Below are 26,011 nucleotides of genomic sequence, written 5' to 3'. Positions count from 1 at the left end.
TAATACCACACCGACCAACCGCGTCCTCCGCCACATGATTCTGCTTGTACAACGTCAACAGATGGCAACAACAATCATAATAACGGAAAAAAAAAATCAAGAGCCAGAGAAAATACATTACATTGTATTGACATTTTAATATAGAATCAACACAGAAACAAAATATGTGTGAAATGAGATACTAGTAAGACTTTCGCGGATATTCCGTATCATAACAAGCAAAGTGTCTCGGTCTCAACCGTCTCAACTGAAAAAACGCTGCGCTGCCAAAACGCTCTCAAGCGCCCACAGCTGAGCATTTTTAGCAGAGCGCCTAGCATTTTCAGCTGGCTAATAACGCTTTGGTAAGGCCGTGTGTCCACCAAAGCGTTTTTTCACGCGGCTGGCGTGTTTTTTCAATTGTTTTCAATGGGAGCGCCGCGTTTTTAAAACGCCATGAGCGTAGCGAGGCGCTAAGCGTTTTTTTTTCACGCTGAAGCGCCGAGCGCTCGGCGTATTTTACAGGTCGCCGAGAGTTGAAGAATGTTCAACTTTGGGTAAAACGCTGCGCTCATCACTGTCACTTTTTACCCAACCATCCAATCACAGTGAAGGAGGGGCGGGACTAATACCACACCGACCAACCGCCACATTCTGCTTGTACAACGTCAACAGATGACAACAACAAGCATAATAACGGAACAAAATCATTTAAAACAAGAGCCAGCGAAAATACATTACATTGTATCGACATTTTAATATAGAATCAACACAGAAACAAAATATGTGTGAAATGAGATACTAGTAACACTTTCGCGGATATTCCGTATCATAACGAGCAACGTGTCTCAACTGAAAAAAAAAAAAACGCAACGCTGCCAAAACACTCTCAAGCGCTCACAGCTAGGCGTTTTCAGCAGAGCGTTTTTTATTTTTTATTAGAGCCTTTGGTGGACACACGGCCTAACTGCCTGCGCTAATGCACCATTTTTTTTTCCTGGCTGAACTTCAAACTCATTTATGCCAGTTTTTAATATCACAATAGTTTTTGATTTGTCATTATTTTCACATTGTGCACCTGCTATTGTCTTTAAAATGCAAATTTCCTTAAAACGGAGAATGAAGTACACTGTAATAAAAAAGATTTTAAAAAAAGATTTTCTTGGGAAATTGACAATTAAATATTGGCTAAATAAATCACTTTCAAATAATTACCCCGATGCAAAAAGATGCATTGTACGAATCAGAGCTTAAGGTCTTCACTTAAAAATGTATATTCACCGAACATATTTAATTGTGCTCAGTCAATCTATCAAGTGCCGATGCATGGGAAAGCGAGCGGAGCAGAACCAGTTGTTGCTGAAGACCGAAACAAATATCATTCCCAAGAGGAAAAACAGATGTTCATCCTCACAAATTTCAAAGTTTTGCTTTAGGACCCAGGCTGGACGATATCGATATAAAAAATATATCGATATATTTTTGAAATGCGATATGGAATTAGACCATATCGATATAGTTCAAATTTGCGCTGTGATCCTTGCTCCCTGCTCCCCCGCCCCTCCTTTTCCACTTTGCGTGCGTGTTTAGTGCATGTTATGTTATGAGAGGCGAATCATGACTACTTCAGAAAACCCAGCACAATAGGACCTACCAGGCAGTGACATAAGTGTACGCTGAAATAAAGTCTTTCACCTCAGAAAAACGGACTTTCTTGTCCTGTCAGCTGTTATCCTGTAGCCTACTCGTAACGTTACCGCATACTCTCCAATTACACGCACAAATGCGGCGGCGCGCGCTGTGTATCGCCTCACTGTATAAAGTGCGAAAGAAATACGAGCATGCAACGCCGTTACGTTGTAAATTACACAAAATAAAAGTAATGCAGGTATGATTTTCATTCTGTTCATCAGGAGCAGTTTCCATGTTTCATTATTGTTAGTATTGTGTATTCACCATGGTTACTGTCCTTTCCATATTAACCCCAAAATGCCACTTTATTTTTCTTTGTGTAATTTTTTATATTTTTAAATGACTGTAGTGGCTTATACCAACATTGTATTAACAAAAACTAGTTTGGGACTGCTATTTAATAGCTTTAGCATAGGCCTAATGTTTATTTATTAGTAGGCTGTAGTCTTTACTTTTTGCTCTCACTTTGCGGAAAAAAATATTGGGATATATATCATATATCGATATTCAGCCTAAATATATCGGGATATGACTTTTGGTCCATATCGCCCAGCCCTAGGACCCAGTATGAAGTTTTGTAGAACCATAAGTTCATGCATTCATTAGTTTCTTGATTGTGTTTTCCCAGTTACCACATAATTATCAAATGGTAGCCAATAGTTTTATTTTCTTCAAGTCATTATAGTGTATGTATAAAATGATAAGTAATAAGTAATTTGTGTGATATGTGCTGTAGCGTATGGACAACCTCACGGTGACTTGTCAAATTAAGATTCAGAAAAGCTTTTAACCATTAACCTTTTAAAATGTAAATCACAGCTTAGCGCCGATGAGTCGGGATCAAATTGCCCTTTTGACATGTTGGTTAGCTAGTAAAGTTGAACAGAACCCTTTTCAAGCTTTTCTCTTGCAGTTTCAAAGAGATCCGTTATCTATTGTCCCCCTCTCTCTCTCTGTAAGGAAGAAATCCGGGCAAGCCAAAGATATCTCTCTCTCTCTCTCTCTCTCTCTCTCTCTCTCTCTCTCTCTCTCTCTCTCTCTCTCTCTCTCTCTCTCTCTCGCATGCTGGGAGTTGGGGATAGTAGTGGTGGTGGTGAGAGTGTGAGGGTGAGAACTTTCTTGTTTTATTATTTACATTTTCTTTTTCCTTCCAGAAAATACATGGTATAGGAAACAAATTGTAAATATAGTGGTGGTTGTGTGGCAGGATGGCGTCTCTTGATGAGACGCCGTCATTATCACTCCGTAATGGTTTTAGATGTGTTCCTGAGGATAATGCCACAGTGGAGGATGTATTAATTGCAGTTGGCGATCAAATTGGTCACGAGAACATTGTATCTGCATCACGGATGAATCAGGCTGTCGTCGTTTTTTTAAAGGAACAAAATTTAGTGAATCGTTTAATAGTAAGTGGCCTTACTGTTAAAGATGCTTTTGTGCAACTTTCTCCAATGTATATATCGACAACAAAGGTAACAATTTCAAATATCCCGCCTTTCGTATCCAATGACGTTTTGCAACGTGAATTAGCGCGTTTTGGAAAAGTTGTGAGTCCCTTTAAAACTGTTGCGCTTGGATGTAAACATCCGGCTCTGAAGCACGTCGCGTCTTTTAGACGGTACGTCTACATGGTGCTAGAATCGCCTGAGAATACCCTGGATATTAATTTTCGTGTGAAACACGAGGGAAGATTATATATGGTGTATGCAACTACTGGCAGCATAAGATGTTTCGAGTGTGGAGACATCGGACACAAGCGCCTGATGTGTCCACATAAGAAAACAGGTGCAGAAAACGCGACAGGAGCAGAGGACGAGGGCGCAAATAATAGCGTTGATGCGGCCCAAGATGAGGTTGTTCCACTAGTTGAGGTGAGTGATGTGAATTCAGATGCTGTGTTACCGGCTGTTGATATTGAAAATGAGGATGTTGTAGCTTTTGTAGCCCCAGAGATTAGCATAACTGACCTAGTTTCTGATGTTAACAAAGTAGTAGCTAGTACCAGTGGTACTAAAACGGGGGAGAGTGCAAATGATGGAATTGAATCGTTTTCAAGCGTCTTGAATAATGAGGAAATGGAGGAGGAGCAGTCTGATGATACTGAGTCACAAGTTTCTATGTGTGAAAATGATGGTAGTTCACAGGGAAGTGTATTTAATGCATCTCAGACAGGTTTTTCGGGAGTTTTCAATAAAGATTCGTTGTATAGTCTGGAAGAAATTAACAATTTTTTGGACGAAACGTATGGTAAACAAATCAACATAAATGATTTCTTCTCTGATGTAGACAAGTTTGTTCACTCTGTTATTTTTTATCAGAAGACTGTTGGAGTTGATGAACTTTGTGAGAAGAAGCGTTTTCGTTTGAAAAAGCTTCTTACCACTATCAGAAAAAGTAAAGCAATGAGTAAGAGAGAGTAAATCTAAAAAATTGTAAACCATGTATTACACGGTGTCTTTTCTTTGCTTTTCTATCATGCTTTGTTCTTTATTTCCCATCTTAATTTTGTATATGGAGGCTTTGAGGATAGGCTCTTTAAATATTAATGGTGGGAGGGATAGTGTAAAGCGTGCTACAGTCTATGAAATAATTGAGCAGAAAAAGCTTGATATCGTTTTTCTCCAAGAAACTCATAGTGACTTGATGAATGAAGTTGAGTGGAATTTGTGGTGGAAAGGACATAAAATACTCAGTCATGGTACCAATTTAAGTAGAGGTGTGGGCATCTTTTTTTCTTCAAAAATAAGGGCGGATGTTATAAGTATAGAGGAACCAGTGAAGGGTCGATTGTTGGTGGTTAAAGCTCAAGTTCAAGAGATGCTTGTTTCTCTGATAAATATTTATGCACCAACTGTGGGACAGGAGCGCCTACTTTTTTTAGATTTACTTAGTGAGAGTCTTAAAAAGTGTCTTAGTGAAGGATGTGTTGTTATTGGTGGAGATTGGAATTGCACTATTAATTTTACTATAGATCGTAATACTGAGGAACCTCATATACAGTCCTCAAGTGCATTGTCAAAACTCATCAAAGATTTCCAGCTCTTGGATATGTGGAGAATCAAACACCCAAATGATAGACAGTATACATGGATTAAGGCCTTTAATAATCGAGTTAGTGCTGCCCGACTAGATAGATTCTATGTGTCAAAGTCTTTTAACAGTAGAGTAATTGAGTGTTGCATAAGTCCTGTAGGTTTTTCTGATCATCATTTAATTATTATGACAATGAACATGTCAAATATACCTAGAAAATCAGTTTACTGGCATTTTAATGTAAAATTGCTGCAGGATGCTGTGTTTTGTGAAAATTTTGTTTTCTTTTGGGATGATTGGAAAAGGGAAAAGAGTTCTTTTGAAAACTTGAAACAGTGGTGGGATGTGGGTAAGACTCAAATAAAAAAATTCTGTCAGCAGTATACAGCTAACTGTAGTACTAGAATAAAGAATGTGATTGAAACTCTTGAAAAGCAAATTAATTTAATGGAATTGCAGTTGGTTGATGCACACAATTCTATATTGTACAATGATTTGCAAACAAAAAAGAGAGAGCTTGGTCTAGTCTTAAATGAGAAAGTTAAAGGAGCCTTGATAAGGTCCCGTTTCATGTCATTAGCAGAAATGGATGCCCCAACTTCTTTCTTCTTTAATCTGGAATATAAGGCGGCTCAACAAAAACAAATGCCATGTCTTAAACTCCCTGATGGGAGGATAACGTTTAAGACTGTAGAAATGAGAACCCATGCTGTGGATTTCTATTCAAGCCTTTATGCTGCAGAGAACTGTGAAAATAGTGACTGTACGACACAGCTTCTTCAGGGTCTTCCTCAGCTGGACTCTGGTTCTAAAGATGTATTGGATGCTGGTATAACATTTGAGGAAGTTACTGCTGCTGTGGGACAACTTAATTCAGGACGATCCCCTGGAATAGATGGACTGCCAGCAGACTTTTATAAAAGTTTTTGGAATTGCATTGGACAAGATTATTTTGATGTTTTATGTGAATCGATAAGAGAAGGTGTTTTACCAACTTCCTGTCAATATGCGGTCTTATCACTGTTACCCAAAAAGGGTGATTTAGCCCTTTTAAAGAACTGGCGTCCTGTTGCCCTTCTTACAACAGAATATAAAATATTCTCAAAATGTCTGGCAAATAGATTAAACAATTTTTTGGGTTTGGTTGTAAACAAAGATCAATCATATTGCATTCCAAAACGGTCCATTATGGATAATTTGTTTTTAGTGCGAGACATTGTGGATATTTGTAATGAGTTCAATGTGAATGTTGGGTTAATTGCCTTGGATCAAGAAAAGGCTTTTGATCGTGTGGATCACAAATATCTTTTTAATGTATTGAAGGTTTTTGGTTTTGGCGAAACATTTTTAAATTTGATACAGTTGTTATATAATGGTGCATCATGTATGGTGAAGATAGGGGGCACTTTGAGTCGGCCAGTTCCTATTTTAAGGGGTATTAGGCAAGGCTGTCCATTATCCGGTCAACTATACAGTCTAGCAATTGAGCCGCTGCTTTTTAGACTTCGCGAAAGACTGTCAGGTTTTAATGCGCCTGGTCTCTCTTTAGACTCAAGAATGTATCTCTCTGCCTATGCTGATGATATTACAGTTTTTGTAAACAATGCTGAAGATATTAACTGTCTATCTGAGGTACTCAGTCTATATGAGAAAGCTTCATCAGCTAAAGTGAACTGGGCAAAAAGTGAAGCTTTTTGGGCTGGTAAAGGGGAGTTTGAGAGTCTTCCAAAGTTACCTGGAGACCTAAAGTGGCGAAGAGAGGGACTTAAATTATTGGGAGTTTTTTTGGGGTCAAATGAGTATCAAAAGAAAAATTGGGAGGGGCTAGTGGAGAAAGTGTGCAGCAAGTTGTCTAAATGGAAATGGTTGCTACCGCAGTTGTCCTATAGGGGGAGGGTTTTAGTGACCAATAATTTGGTTGCTTCTACCCTGTGGCATAAAATAACTGTGCTACAGCCACCTGTTGGACTTATTGAGGAGATTCAAAGGCAACTTGTTAATTTTTTTTGGTCTGGACAACACTGGATTCGTGCTGCTGCTTTATACCTTCCAGTTCAAGAGGGAGGTCAAGGATTGATCGATATCAGATCCAGAATCATGGCTTTCCGGTTGCAAGCAGCTCAGAGACTGTTGTATCACACGGATGCTTCATGGTTAAAGACGGCTTCTGCTCTTCTCAGGAGGGTCAGAGGTATGGGATTGGACAAACATCTGTTCTTAATGGAGCTCCAGAATGAGGACCGTGTGAATTTGACTGTTTTCTATAAGTCAGTTCTGGAGGCATGGAAGGTGTTTACCATTTCACGTACACCGAACACACATGCTGGATTATGGCTTTTTGAAGAGCCACTTTTTCTTAATGACTTTTTACCCTCAAGACTTGTGTCTGGACCTAGTCTGCGTGCATGTTTCACTGCTGCGGGATGCACAAAGCTGGGACATATTTTGACCAAGAGCTTAGAGGAATTGAGTGAAAGGACTGGAGTGAGATCTCTGAGGCTGCTGAAACAAGCTACAACTGGAATTTTAAAGTCTTTGCATGCGGACCATAAGATTTTTACAAATGACTCTATAGCAACTGATCAATGGAGAAAGGGGGTTCCTTATGTTTTCCCTTCTCTGAATGTGACTATTGCCGTGGGAGAATGGCAAGATGATGAGAATTGTCTTTTGTCTTTTGAAACTCCTCAGCTTGGAGTTTTTGAGGAAGTGGGGAAAAAAGCCCTCTATATCTCCTGTGTGAATGCATCTAATGCTGGTCGCTTGCATGGACTTGCTTCAAATAAATGGACTGATTTTTTTGGAGTTCTTTCCTCCCCTAGAGGCTGCTGGCGGTCCTTATACAAACGCCCCATTGACAAAAGAACGGGGGACCTTCAGTGGAGGATCATTCATGGGGCGATAGCCACACACAGATACGTGGTGCACATTGATCCTTCGGTAGGGGTGGGCTGTCCCTTCTGTAAAGAGGTTGAAACGGTTTTTCATCTATTTGTACAGTGTGCTCGGCTAAAAGATTTGTTTTCACTTTTATCGCAATGGTTCGTTGAAATTGGTGAAGCTTTCTCTTATGAAATGTTTATATATGGTCCAAGGTATACGGAAAAAAAGAAAAGTCAGTTGATTTTACTTAATTTTTTGTCTGGTACAGCAAAACTTGCTATATGGAAATCCAGAAAGAATAAGTTGTTAGGACAGGGTTCTGTGGATGTGTTGATGATCTTCAAAGGCTTGGTGGCGGCTCGGCTTAGAATAGAGCATGCCTATTATAAAATGGTAAATTGTGTAGAATCGTTCATGTACATTTGGGGGATAAATGAGGTCCTTTGCACAGTAGATGATGATGATGATTTATTGCTTGCTTTTTAAAATGTTTCTCATTTTAACATGAATATTATATATATTCTTGTTCTGTAAGTTTGTAATATTACTGTGAACACCTTATTGTTTTAAATAAAGGTGTATTTAAATTCAATTCTCTCTCTCTCTCTCTCTCTCACTCACTCACTCACTCACTCACTCACTCACTCACTCACTCACTCACTCACTCACTCACTCACTCACTCACTCACTCACTCACTCACTCACTCACTCACTCACTCACTCACTCACTCACTCACTCACTCACTCACTCACTCACTCACTCACTCACTCACTCACTCACTCACTCACACACACACACACACACACACACACACACACACACACACACACACACACACACACACACACACACACACACACACACACACACACACACACACACACACAAAGATTCCTTGCATTTAATTCAGAATATAAGGGATTCAAAATCTGTATATGATGTATTAAAGTATGCATGTATTATTTGCCCTTATATGGACATAGTTGTGTTATTCCTAGTTGTTAGTTGAACTTTTAAATGCCTATTTTAAAGAATAAGAATGTATCTCTATGTTGTATCTTCCAGTTATATCAATCTTGGTCTCTAATTAAACCTCTCGGGGTGCTTAGGCTAAATATATGTATTAGGGTTATGATAAAATGTATTATACTGTGTTTACCCTCATTTGAAGTAGAACTGACAAAATCCTAACACTATCATAAAAAATGCAAATTAAGCTGCGAGCTTTTTCCCGCTCAGAATGTCTTGATCCGATTAGTCTAACTACTCAAAAAAGGGGTGGACTTTGAAATGCTTAAAAAAGGAAACACACACCATTGCTGGTTGCTTTTTCTTTGTTCTGTAGCTCTTCTCGTCTTCACGTTTTGTCTCTTCATGTTTTCGTCGCTCTTCGTTTTGCTTCTTTAAGCTTTTGTTTTCTTCAAGTTGGTTTCGTTATCTAAAGTTTGTTCTATCTCCGTTTTGTTTTACGTTCTTGTCTTGTTTAGTCTTGTGTTCATTCATTTCTACTTACGAGTGAAACAGACTTTAAACTAAGTTTCTGGTAACTTTTACAAGTAAACTGTTTGAACTTCCCGCGAACGACGCAAGCTCCGGAAGAAACGAAAGAACGCGTCCAACTAACGGACACACCGAGAACGGACACTCACACACACGCATCAGCAATAAAAGATCAATGCAAGTATTCTTTTACAAAGATTTAAATGCTTACTGTAAGATTGTCTGCCCCTGCTTAAGGTGGTTTTGATTTTCTTTGCTGGTTCTCAAGGGTTCATTGTTTGTTATTTGTTTGCCATTCTGTGATCTGCTTTTCCTGTCTTTCTTTATTTACTTTCATTATACTATTCATATATGTATTCTTTGTTAGATGTAGTTGTATGTTTATAGTTTCATTTATTAAAAACCCATTATACGCTTGATTGTCTCTGTTTGCTGCTCACAGAACAAAAGCCTCTTAAATGTGTACGATCTTTAGCTACAAGCTGTATTTGTGATCAGACTACAAGTTAATAATTTTGTAAAACAAGAAAGTTCTTCCTCATGGCCAGAGGAATAGCCTTTCTTGACAGTTTATAAGAAGAATCCTCCTTGAGAGTCGATAAGAAATCGCATGATTCGTTTGGCGGACAAACAAATTATTCGATGTGATATTAATTTCAGGGCTTAAAGTGAAAAAAAATCCTGAGCCTGAACTTTCTGTGGCTCAACCAGGACTTTTACCAAGCCCGGTCAGGGGTGAAAAAGGTGAGAAGGATAGTACCCCTTTAGGGGGGTCCGGGGGCATGATCCCCGGGAAGAAAAATTTGAAAATTCCATATTTTAAAGCATCAATCTGATGCATTTTGAGATGCATTTTTTTAGGGCTGTAACGATTCCTCGATTAAAGTCGAGTACTCGATTTAAAAAAATCCTCGATTGCAATTTACCCGTGTCGAGTAACCGGCAAAATACCGGAAGTGGCGCATTCCACAGACGAGAGTCCATGAACCGCATTATTACACAGTTTTCTAAGGCTACGCGATATATTTAACTGTTTACAATCTTGATATTGTGAAATCACAAAGGCTAAGATTAAGTTAAATAAATATATGCGCTGTTTTTTTTTTTCTCCCACAGAGAAGCATGACGGTTTAATTATTTACATGCGTGCAGATTGTGTTAAAAGTACCTCAGCTCCGTCCACAGTAAACGCTGCTCCACACATACTCAGTCTCTGCATGTGCTTATTGTTTAAGTTTCCAATAATGTGCATTTGGGAACGCAACAGAGGCGGACAGCGTACACAGCTTCATTACTTGAGTAAAAGTACAGATACCCCTTGCTTAATTTTACTCAAGTACAAGTAAAAGTACTACAGTCAGATTTCTACTTAAGTAAAAGTAAAAGTACTAAAGTACTTGTTTTTAAAAGTACTTGAGTATCAAGAGTACATTTTCTAAATATTGCATTACTACTGCTACAGTGCTTACATTGGTAAACACAGCAAACACTTGACGCGAAAACTATCATTAACTTGTTCAGAAAATTGAAATAGCCTGGCGAGGTGGGGCCACGGCTTGGCACATTCCCGGGATGCGATATTAGGGAAGTCATCCCTGATTGGTCTGATGACCTACCCCTAACCCCACCCCTAAACCTACCCATCACTGGGGTTAAGACCAATCAGGGATAACTTCCCAAATGAATATTCATGAGTCTTCCCCTACCATCCTGAAGGAAAAAAAAAAACGCGCCCGGGATGGACCTGCTGCGTCTTCATCCACTGTTTCGTCCATGGTTTCGTCTCTTATCTAAATCTGACCATGGAGTTGACTTAGGGGGAAAGCTGAAGGTGACAGCTGATAGGCTGTCCCAATCAGTGGTGCCTGCACAATCCAATCACATTTGAGAGGGTGTTCCGAGATGTGTCTTTTTTCCTTTTTTTTTTTTAGAAGTAGTAACGGGTACTCACAGTTATGGATAGAAATGTAGTGGAGTAAAGAGTACAATATTTGCCTCTCAAATGTACTTGAGTAAAGTCATGAGTACTCCCCAAAAATGATACCCGAGTAAAGTACAGATCCCTCAAAACTGTACTTAAGTACTGTACTCAAGTAAATGTACTCAGTTACTGTCCGGCTCTGGAACGCAAAACCCCGGACGCGTGTTTCATAGTAACTTACTGTCATCATTTATGCGTGGAGCCTCTCGGGTTTCTCAAACTCCATCTCTGCGTGCTGTGAGTTTGTGTGGCTTATAACATTCATCTGCACGCAGTCTGCGCCGTTTCACAAGATTCGTAATGCAGCTCATTTATAAATCTTCGCCAACACAGGAGAATACATAAGTATGTTTCTGAATATATTCAGAAATATATTCGCAATCGCATATATTCTCATGTGCGAATTGTTGTTCATCGCGATTTCAAAATAAAAGTTTAACCCTTGCACTGCTTGCATGTTTTGACGTGCACATGTTCTTTTCAAGAAATTACGGCAGCTGTTGTATTTATATCGTACAGAAGTGACCAAATATGAAAGATTAAGTTGACATTTGAATTAAATGTTATGTTTATTAGTTATCATATATTTTACATGGAGTATTTTAACAGCGTTGTTCAATAAAACCCATATGATTACTTCGATACTTTATTTGAACCAATAATTATTGCTTGTTATTATTTGGGTAACACTACAATAAGGCTCATTAGTTAACATTAATGTATTAATTCCGTAGAATACTCGATTACTAAAATAATCGATAGCTACAGCCCTAATTTTTTTTTGCCAACCTTGGGAGAGCTGGAGAAACTTAACTTCAGCCATGAGTCAAAAATATTATGGCCTCCTTGCTTAGTATTATGCAAGCCATTTCATGCCAGCCTGTCACTGGGTCTAACATTTACAGTATATGAGGCACAATGTGGTAAGGGCACCACAAATGGCTTAATGCAAAACCCCCACAAGATATGGTGGACATGCTGTAACTCGTCTACTCTCCCATCGTGATTGACAGCCAATACGATGTTATGTAATTCATATTTGAATACATTTTATTGGCAAAGATAACCTAAAACACACAATACAGTGGTCTCCAGCACAGTGGCGGAGCCAGAATTTTTTTAAAGGGGTGGCAACTTGAGGCGGCAGGGGGTGAGGTTGGTTCTTGACCACTTTTAATAAGCCAAACCAAATTTTTAAATAACTGTCAACTACATGTTTTGGGCTTGGTCCACTGTTTTGGAAGCACAGCTCTATAAAATCTTATATAGTCCTGGCCTACATCTCTACACTGCAAGTCTGAAGGGCATCTAAACTGTTCATATTGATACAATAATAAATAATATGTCCTACTTCTCATGTAGTCTCATTAGCATATTGTAGCTGTACTGGACAGCAACAAATTGCAGCTACATCATCCTCTATTGATGAGGTTTGCCAAATCGGGTTACACAAAGAGCAAGTCGAAGAGCCCATATACTGTAGAAGAGCAAGTTTTTCACAGTCTGTCACTCCAGTTCAACCCCAAACTAAGTAATATGATACTGTCACTGTTAGGGATGGGTATCGTTAAGTATTTATCGATACTACTCCTCTTATCGATACTCCTTATCGATCCGGTACTTTAAAAGGAAAAAATAAAAGTTAGATAGAGACTACTGTATATAGGCAATGTAGCCTAGGCCTATATTTATTTTTTATTACACTTTTTATTACACATTTACTCTACATTTGGACCTAATTTATTTCCAATTTGTGCAAACACTTAATATATGGGAGGTAAAATACAAGTATAGACCAAAATGTGAAGTTAATATTTTTCAAAATTATCTAGTAAATAAAGTATTAAGTCTCATACATGTGTTAATCAGGCTGTTGGTTAGATTTGGCTGTAGCTGTGGGACTGAGCCCAAATGAAAATTTAGAGCTGTAATATAATGAACTAGAGCCACAGTCTGTTTTCTGCCACTTTCACCTTGTGTCCAGTGGGTCAATAACGGCTCGCACTGACGTGCATGTGGGAGCGTGCACACGTGTGCGCGTGTGTTACACCGCATGTCTTTCCCGTGCACACCTGTCTCACCACGCGCACGGCTGCAGAAAGGAGGCACGTAGCGGAGCGGGGATGGTCCGACATCGTGCTCTCGTGCGGGGTACCTGGGATGGACAGATCCGATGCAGCGAATGAATTCATGAGAGCAACAGAGCCTTTTAGTGCTTATTTTAGCGCCGGTGATAAGCGCGGCAAGGCAGCGACCCCGTTCGCCCGACTTTACTCCACAGAATAAGCATATAAACTCTACACTCACTGTGGATCAGTCGTAGAACTTGCTGCTCTTCGCCTCTTTATCCGATGACTTGTCTGGTCGATCATTTTGCAAAACTTCTTTTGCATAATCCACAACAACAGGCCTGTCTTCCACCTGCCCTGCGCCATCGATCGCCGCTTCTTTTAAATGTTTAAAGTTGTAAATAAGCCATTAACACTAGCTACAGCATCCGCGTAGTCATTGTTTTGGTTTCCGAGAGAAGCACGTTAGAGCGAGGCTGCGTGTGAGATGCATTCAAGGAAATTTAAGTCCTGTAATTTTGTAGGATTTCACAAATTTGATATATAGCCCATCTGTATATTCATAATTAATTGTAATTCGTTGTGGTTAATTATTTATATATAGATATACAACTATATGGGCTTTGCTTTCCCTTTTTGGGCAATTTAAAGTGTGTAAGTGATAGCCAGTATGATTATTAAAAATTAATAATTGATGATTAATAATCAATAATCGTACATTCCCTTCATTTGAGCTGGTGTCGCTACAGTGTGCCATGCGACTGCAGACCACAGTGCCGTTAGATTGCAGTTGGCGTCGGCCTCTTTCAGGCTTATTTCCTTTTAATATCAAACATGTCAAGCTGCCATGTCACCCTATAGCCCAAGACTGGTTGCCCACTGAAGCTAAGCAGGGCTGAGCCTGGTTAGTACCTGGATGGGAGACCTCCGTAGAAAACCAGGTTGCTGCTGGAAGAGGTGTTAGTGAGGCCAGCAGGGGGCGCTCACCCTGTGGTCTGTCTGGGTCCTAATGCCCCAGTATAGTGACGGGGACACTATACTGTCAAAGAGCACCGTCCTTCGGATGAGACGTAAAACCGAGGTCCTGACTCTCTGTGGTCATTAAAAATCCCAGGATGTCTTTCGAAAGAGTAGGGGTGTAACCCCGGCATCCTGGCCAAATTTGCCCCTTGGCCTCTGTCCATCATGGCCTCCTAATCATCCTCATATACTGATTGGCTTCATCACTGTCTCCTCTCCACCAGTAAGCTGGTGTGTGGTGAGCGTTCTGGCGCAATATGGCTGCCGTCGCATCATCCAAGTGGATGCTGCACATTGGTGGTGGTTGAGGAGATCTCCCCCCCTTCTATGTAAAGCGCTTTGAGTGCTGAGACAAGCGCTATATAAATGTAATGAATTATTATTATTATTATTATTATTATTAAGCTCGTGATTTTCTTATTGATCACCTTATTGATCCTTTATAAGTCTATTATAGTTATCATTAGAATAAAATATGTTGGTATCGTCAGCAAATAACACAAATTTTAATAAATCTGATACTTTAAATACATCATTAACATATAAATTGAATAGCAAAGGTGCCAGTATAGACCCTTGAGGCAGCCCACAAACAATGCTCATACATTTTGATTCAGTGTCCCCCATTTTAACAAATTGTTGTCTCTCCTCTAAATAGCTTTTAATCCAGTTCCCAGCAACTCCCCGAATACCATATTTTTGTAATTTTTGTACAAGGATAGAGTGATTGATGGTATCGAATGCTTTCCTTAGGTCTATAAAGATTCCAACAGCATGTTTTTTACTGTCTACAGCACTGGTGATTTCTTCCACAGCATCAATAATAGCCATAGTGGTCGATCTTTTAGGTCTAAATCCGTATTGCCCTTCGTTAATTAACTCATGCTTCACAATAAATGTATCCAGACTGCTGTAGAACGTTTTCTCCAATATTTTATAGCCTATAGCCTATAATTTGTAAATATATGTTTACTTCCGTTTTTAAATAGTGGTAACACTTTGGCTATTTTCATTTTGTCTGGAAAAGTTCCAGTTTGGAATGAAGCATTACATATGTGTGTTAAGGGTTTCACAATATTGTCAATTATTCTTTTTATTAATCTCATATTTATGTCCAAATAATCCATAGATGATTTATTTTTACATTTATTCACAATAGTTTTGATTTCAGTCTCACTCACGTCAGAAAGGAAGATGGTTTGAGGGTTCCTTTCTATACCTGAATCCACCATTATGTTACTGCTTGCTGGGATTTTGGCCGCTAAGTCAGGACCAACATTTATAAAGAAATCATTAAACTTATTGACAATGTTTTTCATATTATAGTTTTCAGTGTCATCATCTATAAAATACTCAGGATATGAGTTGATTGTATGATTATCTCTTAGCAATTTATTCAGTATACTCCAAATTCCTTTAATATTACTTTTGTTCTCATTTAATCTATTTTCATAGTATAATTTCTTGCTATCTCGTACAATGGTTGTCAGTTTGTTCTTGTATACTTTATAACGTTCTTCAGATTCTTTTGTTTTTTGAATCATAAATTGTTTGTATAAATTATTTTTCTTTTTACATGCATTAAGTAGTCCTTGTGTTAACCATGGACACTTAAGCATTTGTTTCTCCCTCCTAAATTGAGGCACAGGGCAGTGTTTGTTATATAGTGTACAAAATATTTCCAGGTAAGTATTGTAGGCCCTGTTCACATCATTCTCCACCAGCACATTGGTCCAATCCTGGTTAGCTAACTCACAATTTAGAGCATCAATAGACTTCTCGGTTAGTACCCTTTTATGTATATTTTTTTGAGATTCATAGTTTTTTTCGTAATTGTCATTGTACAATGCAAATATAGGAAGATGATCAGTTATGTCAGATATCATGAGTCCACTTACTTTGGTTTGATCCATAGCATTTGTAAAGATATTGTCAATGAGTGTTGCACTATGAGAGGTAATTCTACTGGGTCTGGAGATAGATGGGAAGAGGCTCATACTATACAACACATTCACAAATTCATCAGTGGCATAATGGTTGTCGTAATTCATCAAATCAATATTGAAATCACCACAAATAAATAATGTTTTATTTACAGAAGAGAATGTTCTCTCCATCCATTCCGTGAATATTTCAATGCTAGACCCAGGTGATCGATAAATACAACTAATTATTATATATTTTTTTCCTTTCACAAATTATTTCAATTGTTACACATTCAAGTAAGTTATCAACTGATACTGCCATTTTTTCAATCCTTTTAAATTTTATTTTATTGCTTACATATATAGCTACCCCACCACCTGCTTTATTTTTCCCTGTTCACATAATTTAAGGCGTAACCTTCCAACTCAAAATTGTCAATACCTTTTCTTTCGTTAAACCATGTTTCTGAGATTGCTACTATATTAAATGGAGTGATAAATTGTTGCAAATACTCTTTAATACTACTAAAGTTTGTGTACATGCTTCTGCTATTAAAATGAATTATTGATAGTTTTCCTTTGGTGTTAACAGCATTAAAATCATTTTCAGAATAGTAGCGGCAGTCAATGTTAGTATCTGACAAAAACATAGTGTTAGGATCTATAATATTCTCTGGGTCATAATCACTGTGTTCAGTGACCTCTTGTGGATTGGGTATTATTGTATACATGTAGAATGTTTTGTTGTTACCTCTGAGATGCCACTCCCGTTTCAGTCATATTTGGCTAGCTCCTCTATGCTTCTGACAACCAACACCTTTGCTTCCTCCGGTGACCCATTTAGCTTAATGAAAATTTTACAGTTCCTCACCCAAGTGCTCTGGACTTTGCCTTGCTTTCTCAGGATCCTGGCTTTGCGTGCTATTTCCCCGTTCTTCCGTGTCAAGTGATCGTTCATGAAGACATTAGTCCCCTTTAGTTTTCGTCCTTGTTTCAGTAGATCAATCTTTTTCTTCCTGTTCGCGAACCTCATAATTACCGCTGGCGGATCGCTGTCTCTCCTCTGCGGGAGCGTGTGGCAGGCCTCGATGTCATCCACGTCCAGCGTTATTCCTCTGGACTGTAAGAGGGTCGCCACCTGATGTTCCACGGAGATCGTGTCCTGCTCGTCCGGCTCTAAACCGGCGTTAGCTACCGCTCTGGCATAAGACCGGGGCCTAACTTTCAGGCCAGTCACAACAACATCGTTCACTCTGGAATACTGCTCCAGTTCTTCCACCCTTCTTTCCCGGTCAGAGATTCTTTCTTCCTTTTTCGTGTTTTGTCTTCTCAACTCCTTAACTTCCTCCATTAGATGTAAGAGTTGTTTTTGTTGCTCTTTAATGGCGCTAGTTTCACCTGATAGAAAGTTAAGTGACTTCCTGATTTCTCCGATATCCTCAGTCATCGAGGTCTCTCTGGGTTGTTTATGCAGCTCTTTCATTGCATTTAGCTCCTCTGTTAAGGAATCCAACGACTTTTTAATTTCGTCCATCTCTTTTTTAGGTGGCATAACTGTAGTTCAATGTTTGTTTGTTTTGCCTTCTTCTTCCCACGGTACCTTTACATTACAAGCTTTCTCTCTAGAACTCTACTTTGAAAGTGTGAAGGACAAATACACGGACACTTCAGAGAAAGATTCATCACATTCAGTTTTTTCCTTCACATCACACGAGCAAACACTCTCTCACACACATAGAAACACCTTCTGTGGGCAACCAGTCTTCCAGGAATCAGTGTAAAAATAGTGTTGGCATATTCTATGCTAATTTCACCCTCTGCCTCATGTGCCGTCTTGGCAATATCATGAGACACCTTTTCACTCAACGAGAAATCTCATCACATTTTAGTCTTGCAAGATCTCGTGTCACACCCCTAGTACTGAGTAAGCATACACTTATGACACATGTATCCCAACAGAAGAAGAGGCTGAAGAGGCAGAAGTGAAGGAACAGTAAAACAGTCTTTAGTAACATTTAAATTATCCACTGTAATGTGTTTTCATGCAAAATACAGCCTAGGGATTGGATTAAAAGAGCTCATTCTCATGAATAATGCAGAGAAAAGCTCAGAAACTGATGACATAGACACAGCAGCCAATCACCACTCCGAACTAACACATTTACTAGATATCACTTTTCTTAACTGTGCTTTTTAATCCGGAAGGAAAAAATAGCTCAGAAAAACAATACAAAACAAAACAAAAACAAATAAAAAACACTTTTCCTGTACAGATCTGTTAACATTTCAAAAAATGAGTTTTAGGGTTTCATGACCCTTTAACCATTTTGTTTGACGCTAATATGCAATTTTTGTCAATGAATGATAATCTATAATCAGCCTAATTTACATAGGTGTAATTTCACTGCACCTACTAAACTGGATTGTAGGTGGCTTGTAAATAAGCAGGTAGGCCTATATAAGCTGAAATATTGAAATACTGAAACAGTTTAGAAAATTAAGATTAACAGATTTAACAACAGCAGTTCATGTTAAAATTATCATTATCTTTTTGTTTTCAAAGTTGAATACAAGTTTATTAAGTGTATTATAACATATTTGTTAGTTTAGAGCGGGGGCCTTCAATCCTGCTCCTGGAGAGCCACTGTCCTGCAGAGTTTAGTTCCAACCTGCTTCAGTACACCTGCCTTTGAATACTCAAGTGATTCTGAAGTGCTTGATGAGCTGATTCAGGTGTGTTTGATTAGGGTTGGAACTAAACTTTGCAGGACAGTGGCTCTCCAGGAGCAGGATTGAAGACCTCTGGTTTAGAGTGTGAGGTCATGTTTTGATATTTTATCTCAAGACCTTTTGAATTTATACAGTAGCTGGGACAAAACAAAATAGAGTTTAACCCCTGACTATTTTAATGTACAGTTGAGTTCATGCATTTACCATGCAAAATTGGTGAAAAAAAAAGATTTAGTACTGCCGTAATGAAGCTATTTCTAAACATATGTGACCCGATCTGGCGAAATGAGTCGGAAGTCGCAACGTTCCATTTATGGACCGATTATGTGGAAAAACAATGAAATAATAGCATTTTTTTTTTTTTTTTTATGTGCTAAATTTCAAAGAACAGACATTCAAAAATAATCTCCTAAAGTTTCGCAGTCCTTGTGAGCTGAGCATGAGTCTGTGGCTATGTTTAGTGTTTATTGACATTAACATGTGATCATCGTGATCTGATTAAGAAGATCAGAGCTTCAACCAATCAGGGGTGCGTTTCCCAAAGCCAACTATGGTTGCAAGTTTCGTCGTTACCAATAGATTTCAATGGAAATTGTGATCATAGTTGGCCAACAATGCTTTTGGGAAACGCGCCAAGAGGCTCTGTATCTAGATAACTGTTCGGATGTCTTTTTTCTGTGCAATAATTAAACAGAGTCTGGAAACAAAATTGCAGCTTCAAAGCAAACCTTCATGTGGAATGGTAGGGTTTCTTCAAAAAAACTTCTGCAATCCCGGGGCTTAGCGTTTCAGGTATTTTTCTTTTTAGAAGCAGGTCAGAACTTATTGCAATCACAAATATATTTAGATGTGTCTATTCAGTGCTCTGATACTCAATTCATCTCTATAAAACAGACATTTTTAAAAAATATATTATTTAATATGTCAGTATTACATGCAACATTTATATAATCCATGTATAATTTACACAGAACAGTAAAATACCCCCCTAAATACCTCAGTATATTGAGTTGACAGTTTGGAGTCAGGAGCGCATCAAACAGCAGCTTCAGTCCTGAATCCTGCAGTTTATTGTTACTCAGATCCAGATCTCTGAGGAAGGAAGTTGATGATTGTAGAAGTGAAGCCACAATGTCACAGCACTGATCAGTGAGATTACAGCCAGCCAATCTAAATACAGTAAAAAAATTAAAATAATTAATTACATACACTCTATATAGATAGAAACTGATGTTTGAGAGAACTGTGTGCTTTGTCTCATGTTTCTGATATGGTGTCTGCATAGAACATGAATGTAAATATTTATAAATATGTAAGTTATCTGATGACAACATCATCTATAGAGTAACTGAAAATAAATAATCAATTGCAACATTATCATCAAGTTTGTTTTCATACTATTTTCTTGCAATAACTCTTGACTATAAAATATTTATGAATGAGTAAGCAATTACAGGTGAAAGAAAACTTGCACTATAAACTATAAATACAAAAACACATGAAAGAAGAATATATTCTAGCTGTTTTTATAATACTGGAATATTTATAGAGTACATTTATTAATAAGAGTACATCACACATTATTATAAAAAAATATATAAAATCAATGTGTAAAGTCAAACCTCAGTATGTTGAGTTGACAGATTGTCAGTCCAGCAGAGAGCAGCTTCACTCCTGAATCATGCAGTTTATTGTCACTCAGGTCCAGCTCTCTCAGCGGGGAGTTTAATGATTGTAGAGCTGAAGCCACAGTTTCACAGTGCTGATCAGCGAGATTACAGCCAGCCAATCTAATATGGGAAAAAATAATAATTACACACTTTATAGATAGACATTGATGTTTGAGAGCACAGTGTGCATCATTTCATGTTTCTGATAAGGTGTCTGCATAGAACATGAATGTAAATATTTATATCAAAAGTTATCTGAAAGTAATAGACAACATTTTATATAGAGTAGCTTAATATAAATAATTAACTGGTTAGTTAGTTATCTGAAAGTAACGATGACAACAGCATATATAGGTAACTGAAAATAAATAATTAATCAATGGCCACACTATCATCATGTCTTTTTCATCCTTTTTATAAAAGATTTATGAATCCGAGAAAGCAATTACATGTGAAAGAAATCTTGCACTGTATGCTGTACAAGCAAAAACACATGAAATAACATTCTATATTCTCTGGAATATATAGAGTACATTTATTAAAAGAGTACATCACACATTATTGTTTTTAAAAAAAATCAATGTGTAAGTCAAACCTCAGTATGTTGAGTTGACAGTTTGGACTCTTCAGTCCAGCACATAGCAGCTTCAGTCCAGAATGTAGGTCATTGTTACTCAAGTCCAGCTCTCTCAGTGGGGAGTTTGATGATTGCAGAGCTGAAGCCAAAATTTCACAGTGCTGAACAGTGAGTTTACTGTCTGCCAATCTGAAAACAGAGAGGACTTAGGTGAAAAGGTATGTTATTGAGCAGGTGTCTCCAAAAGATTACAAGACTTAAGACTTCCCTCTCTAGCCGACCTTACATAAAACAAAATGATGTTGAAATGGCCGTGTCCTTGTAAGCACAGCTTAAATTACTTAAAAAAAAAAAAAAAAGTCTTAAATTAACGTTGGGAGAGTTGGGAGAACAATGGATGCATGTCAGATCTGCATCATGTACATCAGGTCTTAACGTGACAACCATCTAATATACCTGCTGCAGTCTGTGCCCTTAATGTTAATTAAAAAACAAAATAAAAAACACTTACTGCACTAGACTGAATAGCTTTTTTAGCATTAATAAGGAGTAATCTATATTTAATTTATACAGTAAAAGATCATGCAGTGTTATTTTATTTTTGACTATTCAATATTCCCTACCTGAATAGGACTGTTACTGTTAGACTCAAATGAGAAAAAAAAAAAAGAAAAAAGTAGGGCAGGACTTGGTTTCGTTCATCAGGGATTGATTGGATTAGACTGTTGTCATTAACTTATTGCTGTGATCCTTTCACATGTGACAGGTTGCTGGAGGGGAAGGACTGAAACTCATCTGGCTATTAGACATACTTATTGTTTCGCTACTAAACTGGTGTTCACGCCATCAGAGAAGAGATTCATTTTCAAGGGGGAAGGGAAACACATGAATAAAAAAACACATGAATTAAAAAAAAAAATGGTGAGCTACTTGCATGGCTACTTTAAACCGCCTAAAAACAAAAGCAATAAACAATGTTAAAAAACTAACAATAACCAATAGCCAAGCAGGTAGGTTTTCTGAACAAAAATCAGCATCTCTGCTTCATCAAATCCAGTGTTTCCCACACATAGAATAATTTGTGGCGGTGCAATTGAGAATTGACACAATGGTAAAAGATCAGAAGACCAAAGTTTCACGTGGAGCATTTGGATATTTTTTTTTTCTGAATTACCGCTGGATGTGAATTGTGCTGAAAAACATTTAAAAAACAATGTTCCGCCTATTCAGGAGTCAGATGACATAAAAAACACTTTCAATAAACAATACCCAACCTATCCAAATATGAAATGTTTTCTGTGACACAAATCTTGTGCGATGGCCTAGGCTATGTCGTGGTACGCTAATGACAAGTCCGATTCGCAAACTAATGACTCCTTTGAACCAATTCCATGTAATGAATAGTTAAAACAACTGATCTGTCCAACACTGACCTGGTATATAACAAATCAGTAACACTTTACAATAAGGTTCCCTTTATTAAACTCTAGTTAACTACATCAGTTAACATTAAATAAACTGCACTTCTACAGCATTTATTAATCTTTATTAATGGTAATTTCACCATTTATTAGTAGCCTACATTATTTAAATCAAAAGTTGTACTTGTTAACATTAGTTAGCCTAATGCACTGTGTGAAGAAACATAATAAAAATACAGCTGTTCATTGTTTGTTCAACTAAGATTAACAATGATGAATAAATACAGTAACAAATGTATTGCTCATGGTTCATGTTAGTCTAATACATTAACTAATGTAAACAAATCAAACCACATTAACACCTCTTAAAATGAGAATGTAAGTGTGCTTACCCCATTTTTTTTTTAGTAAGAGTGGTTAGCAAGATTTAACCTTGATAAACTACTGTATTTTCAGGTTATCTATATGACAATGTGTAGAACAATTACCAAAATAATCTTTTAGTTTAGACTGTTTGCGGTAAATGCAGTTGGGTTGTCGAGGTCAAAACTCGAAATAAGCTGTGAATCAAATGGACAGGAGGTACAAGCTGTATAAGAACTGCCCAGGAGTGCTGAAGCTGCTATGGACCCTGATGAGAATCACCTGGACTAAACAGACCATACCATCTAAGTGGCAGAGGGCAGTGGCAGTCTCTATTCCCAAACAACAGAACGCCAAGACCATCGAGCAGTTCAGGAGTATAGCTCTACTGAATGTGGAGGGGAAAATCTTCTTCTCCGTGATGGCAAGAAGAATGTCCATCTACCTCATGGAGAACAACTACATTGATACCAGCTGCCAGAAAGCTGGGATTCCAGGTTTTTCTGGCTGTGTAGAGCATGCTTCCATGATTTGGGAACAGATCCAGACCACTAAGAGGGAGAAGAAAGATCTGCACGTCATATGGTTAGACCTAGCCAATGCCTATGGGTCAGTGCCACACTTGCTCATAGCCTACGCTTTGGAATTTTTCTACATCCCAGACAACATCAGGACCATGATAATGAACTACTTCCAAGACATGCACATGTGCTTTGCAATGAAGAAGTTCACCACTTGTTGGCAACAACTGGAAGTAGGGATCGCAATGGGATGCTCCATTTCCCCCATCCTCTTCGTGGCATCATTTGAGGTCATCCTGATTGGGGCAAGGCAGGTGGTGGGTGGGGTCCGGTTGTCTGCAGGCCAGAGGCTCCCGCCCCTAAGGAGCTATATGGATGACATCACCTGCCTGTTACGAACTGCCCCATGCACATCTAGGCTACTTAAGAGGCTGGATGAGCTGATCACCTGGGCCAGGATGAAGTTCAAGCCACAGAAGTCAAGGAGCCTCTCATTGCGAAAGGGGGAGAGAAATGACAGACTCACCTTCACCATCAGTGGGGAAGACATCCCCCGCATCGTGGATCAGCCCATCCGAAGCCTAGGAAGACTTTATACATCTGGTCTCTCGGACAAGGATATGGGGAAAATCATCCTTCTGCAGCTGTCAGAAGGCCTATCCAAGATTGACGCAAGCCAGTTACCAGGAAAGTACAAGGTGTGGTGTTATCACTTCACCCTGTATCCAAGGGTGATGTGGCCTCTGAAGCTGTGCGAAGTCACCTCATCAGCCGTAAGCCGGATGGAGGCAAAAGCCAACTCCTTAATCCGTAAATGGCTTGGCCTACCACGGTGCTTTTCAGCTACTGGCCTGTATGGATTGAACTCACTTCAGCTACCCCTGAAATCCATCACCCTGGGCTATAGGCAGGAGAAAGCAAGGCTGGTAATGGAATTAAGGGACTCTTCCGACAGGACAGTGGCTGATGCAAATGCCAGAGTTGAGACTGGAAGGAAGTGGAGGGCCAAGGAGGAGGTGCAGAAGGTGATGGTAAGACTGCAACATCAGCAAGTCGTGGGCATGGTCCAGACAGGGCGGGCAGGCCTTGGATGGAGCAAGCCACCCATCCCATGGTCCAAGGCAAGTAGGAAGGAGAGGAAGGACCTTGTTGTTGCAGAGGTCACCAGGATTGAGCAGGAGGAGATCAGAGTAAGGTCTGTGGTACAGGGGCAGCAGGGGCGGTGGACAACTTGGGAGGGTGTTGCGAGCCGAGCAATCAGCTGGGCAGAGTTCTGGAAACTGCCACAGGCTCGGCTTAGCTTCCTTATTAGGGCAACGTACGACACCCTCCCGAGCCCAAAAAACCTCCACCAATGGCTTGGAACAGAGCAATCCTGCAATCTCTGTGGGACCATCAATGCCTCACTCCAGCATATTCTGTCGGGCTGTAAAACAGCACTGACACAGGGTCGGCTCAGATGGCGGCACGACCAAGTGCTCAGGAAGCTGGCAGAGGTGCTGGAGGAAAGTCGACAGGAGGCAAACAACCAGAGTCCACCAGGGAGCCAATGCAGGATCCACTTCATTAGGCAGGGGGAACACGTAATGCATACCACCAAGAGACAACCCACCAAGCTGTTAACACCAGGGGCGGTGTGGAAGATGGAAGTAGACTTGGGAAGGCAGCTCCAGTTCCCACAGGACATATGCAGCACTACCCTAAGACCAGACGTGGTGCTGTGGTCTGCAGCTGTGAAGTCAGTGATATTGATCGAGCTGACAGTGCCATGGGAGGAGGGACTGGAAGCTGCCTTTGAAAGAAAGAAGGCAAAGTATGCAGATCTGGTTGCGGAGTGCAGGGAAAGTGGATGGAGTGTGAGGCTGTACCCGGTGGAGGTGGGAGCTAGAGGCTTTGTGGGCAGATCAACATCACGTCTGCTCAAGGACCTGGGACTACGGGGAGCCACACTGAGCAGATCCACCAAAGAGCTCTCTGAGGAAGCTGAGAAAGCAAGTCACTGGCTCTGGCTGAAGCGACAAGATAAGGCTTGGTGTGTAAGATCTAATTAGGGCTTGCTGCAGGGGGTGTCAGGGAGACGTCCCTGTTCACTGCCCCGCCACCATGAGATGTTCTGGGTTAAGGGGCGAAACGTCAATGAGCGGTGGTCCCCAGCTGAAGACCCTGTAGCAAACCCTTGTGGTATGCGGACAGGTTTAGGCCTGCCTCAGAGAAGAGGACGCCTCTGCCATGCATAGTCCACCAAAGGCACCGTTGGAGGTGCGACAGGCCTAAGGCCTAGCAGAAAGACCATCTCGCTGTAATGAATAATAATAATATCAATGTTGCAAACATCTCAGTAAGGATGTAAAAGCAGGGCAGGAACATGCTGGTCAAGTGAGTTTATTTAAAAAAATATGATTTATAAAAAATGATTTGTAAGTTCTGTCAAATTTTTCTATTACTTTTACTGATTTAGTATTGAGGTATTTTTGTATTATGGAGATAAGAGATATTTATTTCAGATTAACTGCAATAATGTATATTAATTTGGTAGAGAATGAATACAATACTTAACTGCAATAATGTATATTTTATGTTTGTGAACACAAACCCAGATAATACTCATCATAATACATCATCAACATGTCAAATGTAACTACTGTA

The 26,011-nt window shown here is 39.2% G+C and overlaps 1 protein-coding gene across 1 annotated transcript in view; it reads right to left on the bottom strand.

Moving 5' to 3' along the window:
* LOC311295501 (NACHT, LRR and PYD domains-containing protein 3-like) overlaps positions 1 to 26,011 on the bottom strand; it is a 51,032-nt gene that overhangs the window by 8,923 nt on the left and 16,098 nt on the right. Inside the window, exons 5-7 of the mRNA XM_084416929.1 lie at positions 21,079 to 21,249; positions 20,436 to 20,603; positions 19,810 to 19,983 (exon numbers count right to left, since the gene is read on the bottom strand). Coding sequence (XP_084273055.1) covers positions 19,810 to 19,983; positions 20,436 to 20,603; positions 21,079 to 21,249 — 513 coding nt within the window. The remainder of the gene's footprint in view (positions 1 to 19,809; positions 19,984 to 20,435; positions 20,604 to 21,078; positions 21,250 to 26,011) is intronic.

The sequence above is a fragment of the Rutilus rutilus genome (genome assembly GCF_951802725.1).
Source record: "Rutilus rutilus genome assembly, chromosome: 1".
Taxonomy (NCBI): domain Eukaryota; kingdom Metazoa; phylum Chordata; class Actinopteri; order Cypriniformes; family Leuciscidae; genus Rutilus; species Rutilus rutilus.
Note: the sequence above shows the minus strand (reverse complement) of the source record. Positions and strands in the feature narration are given on the sequence as shown.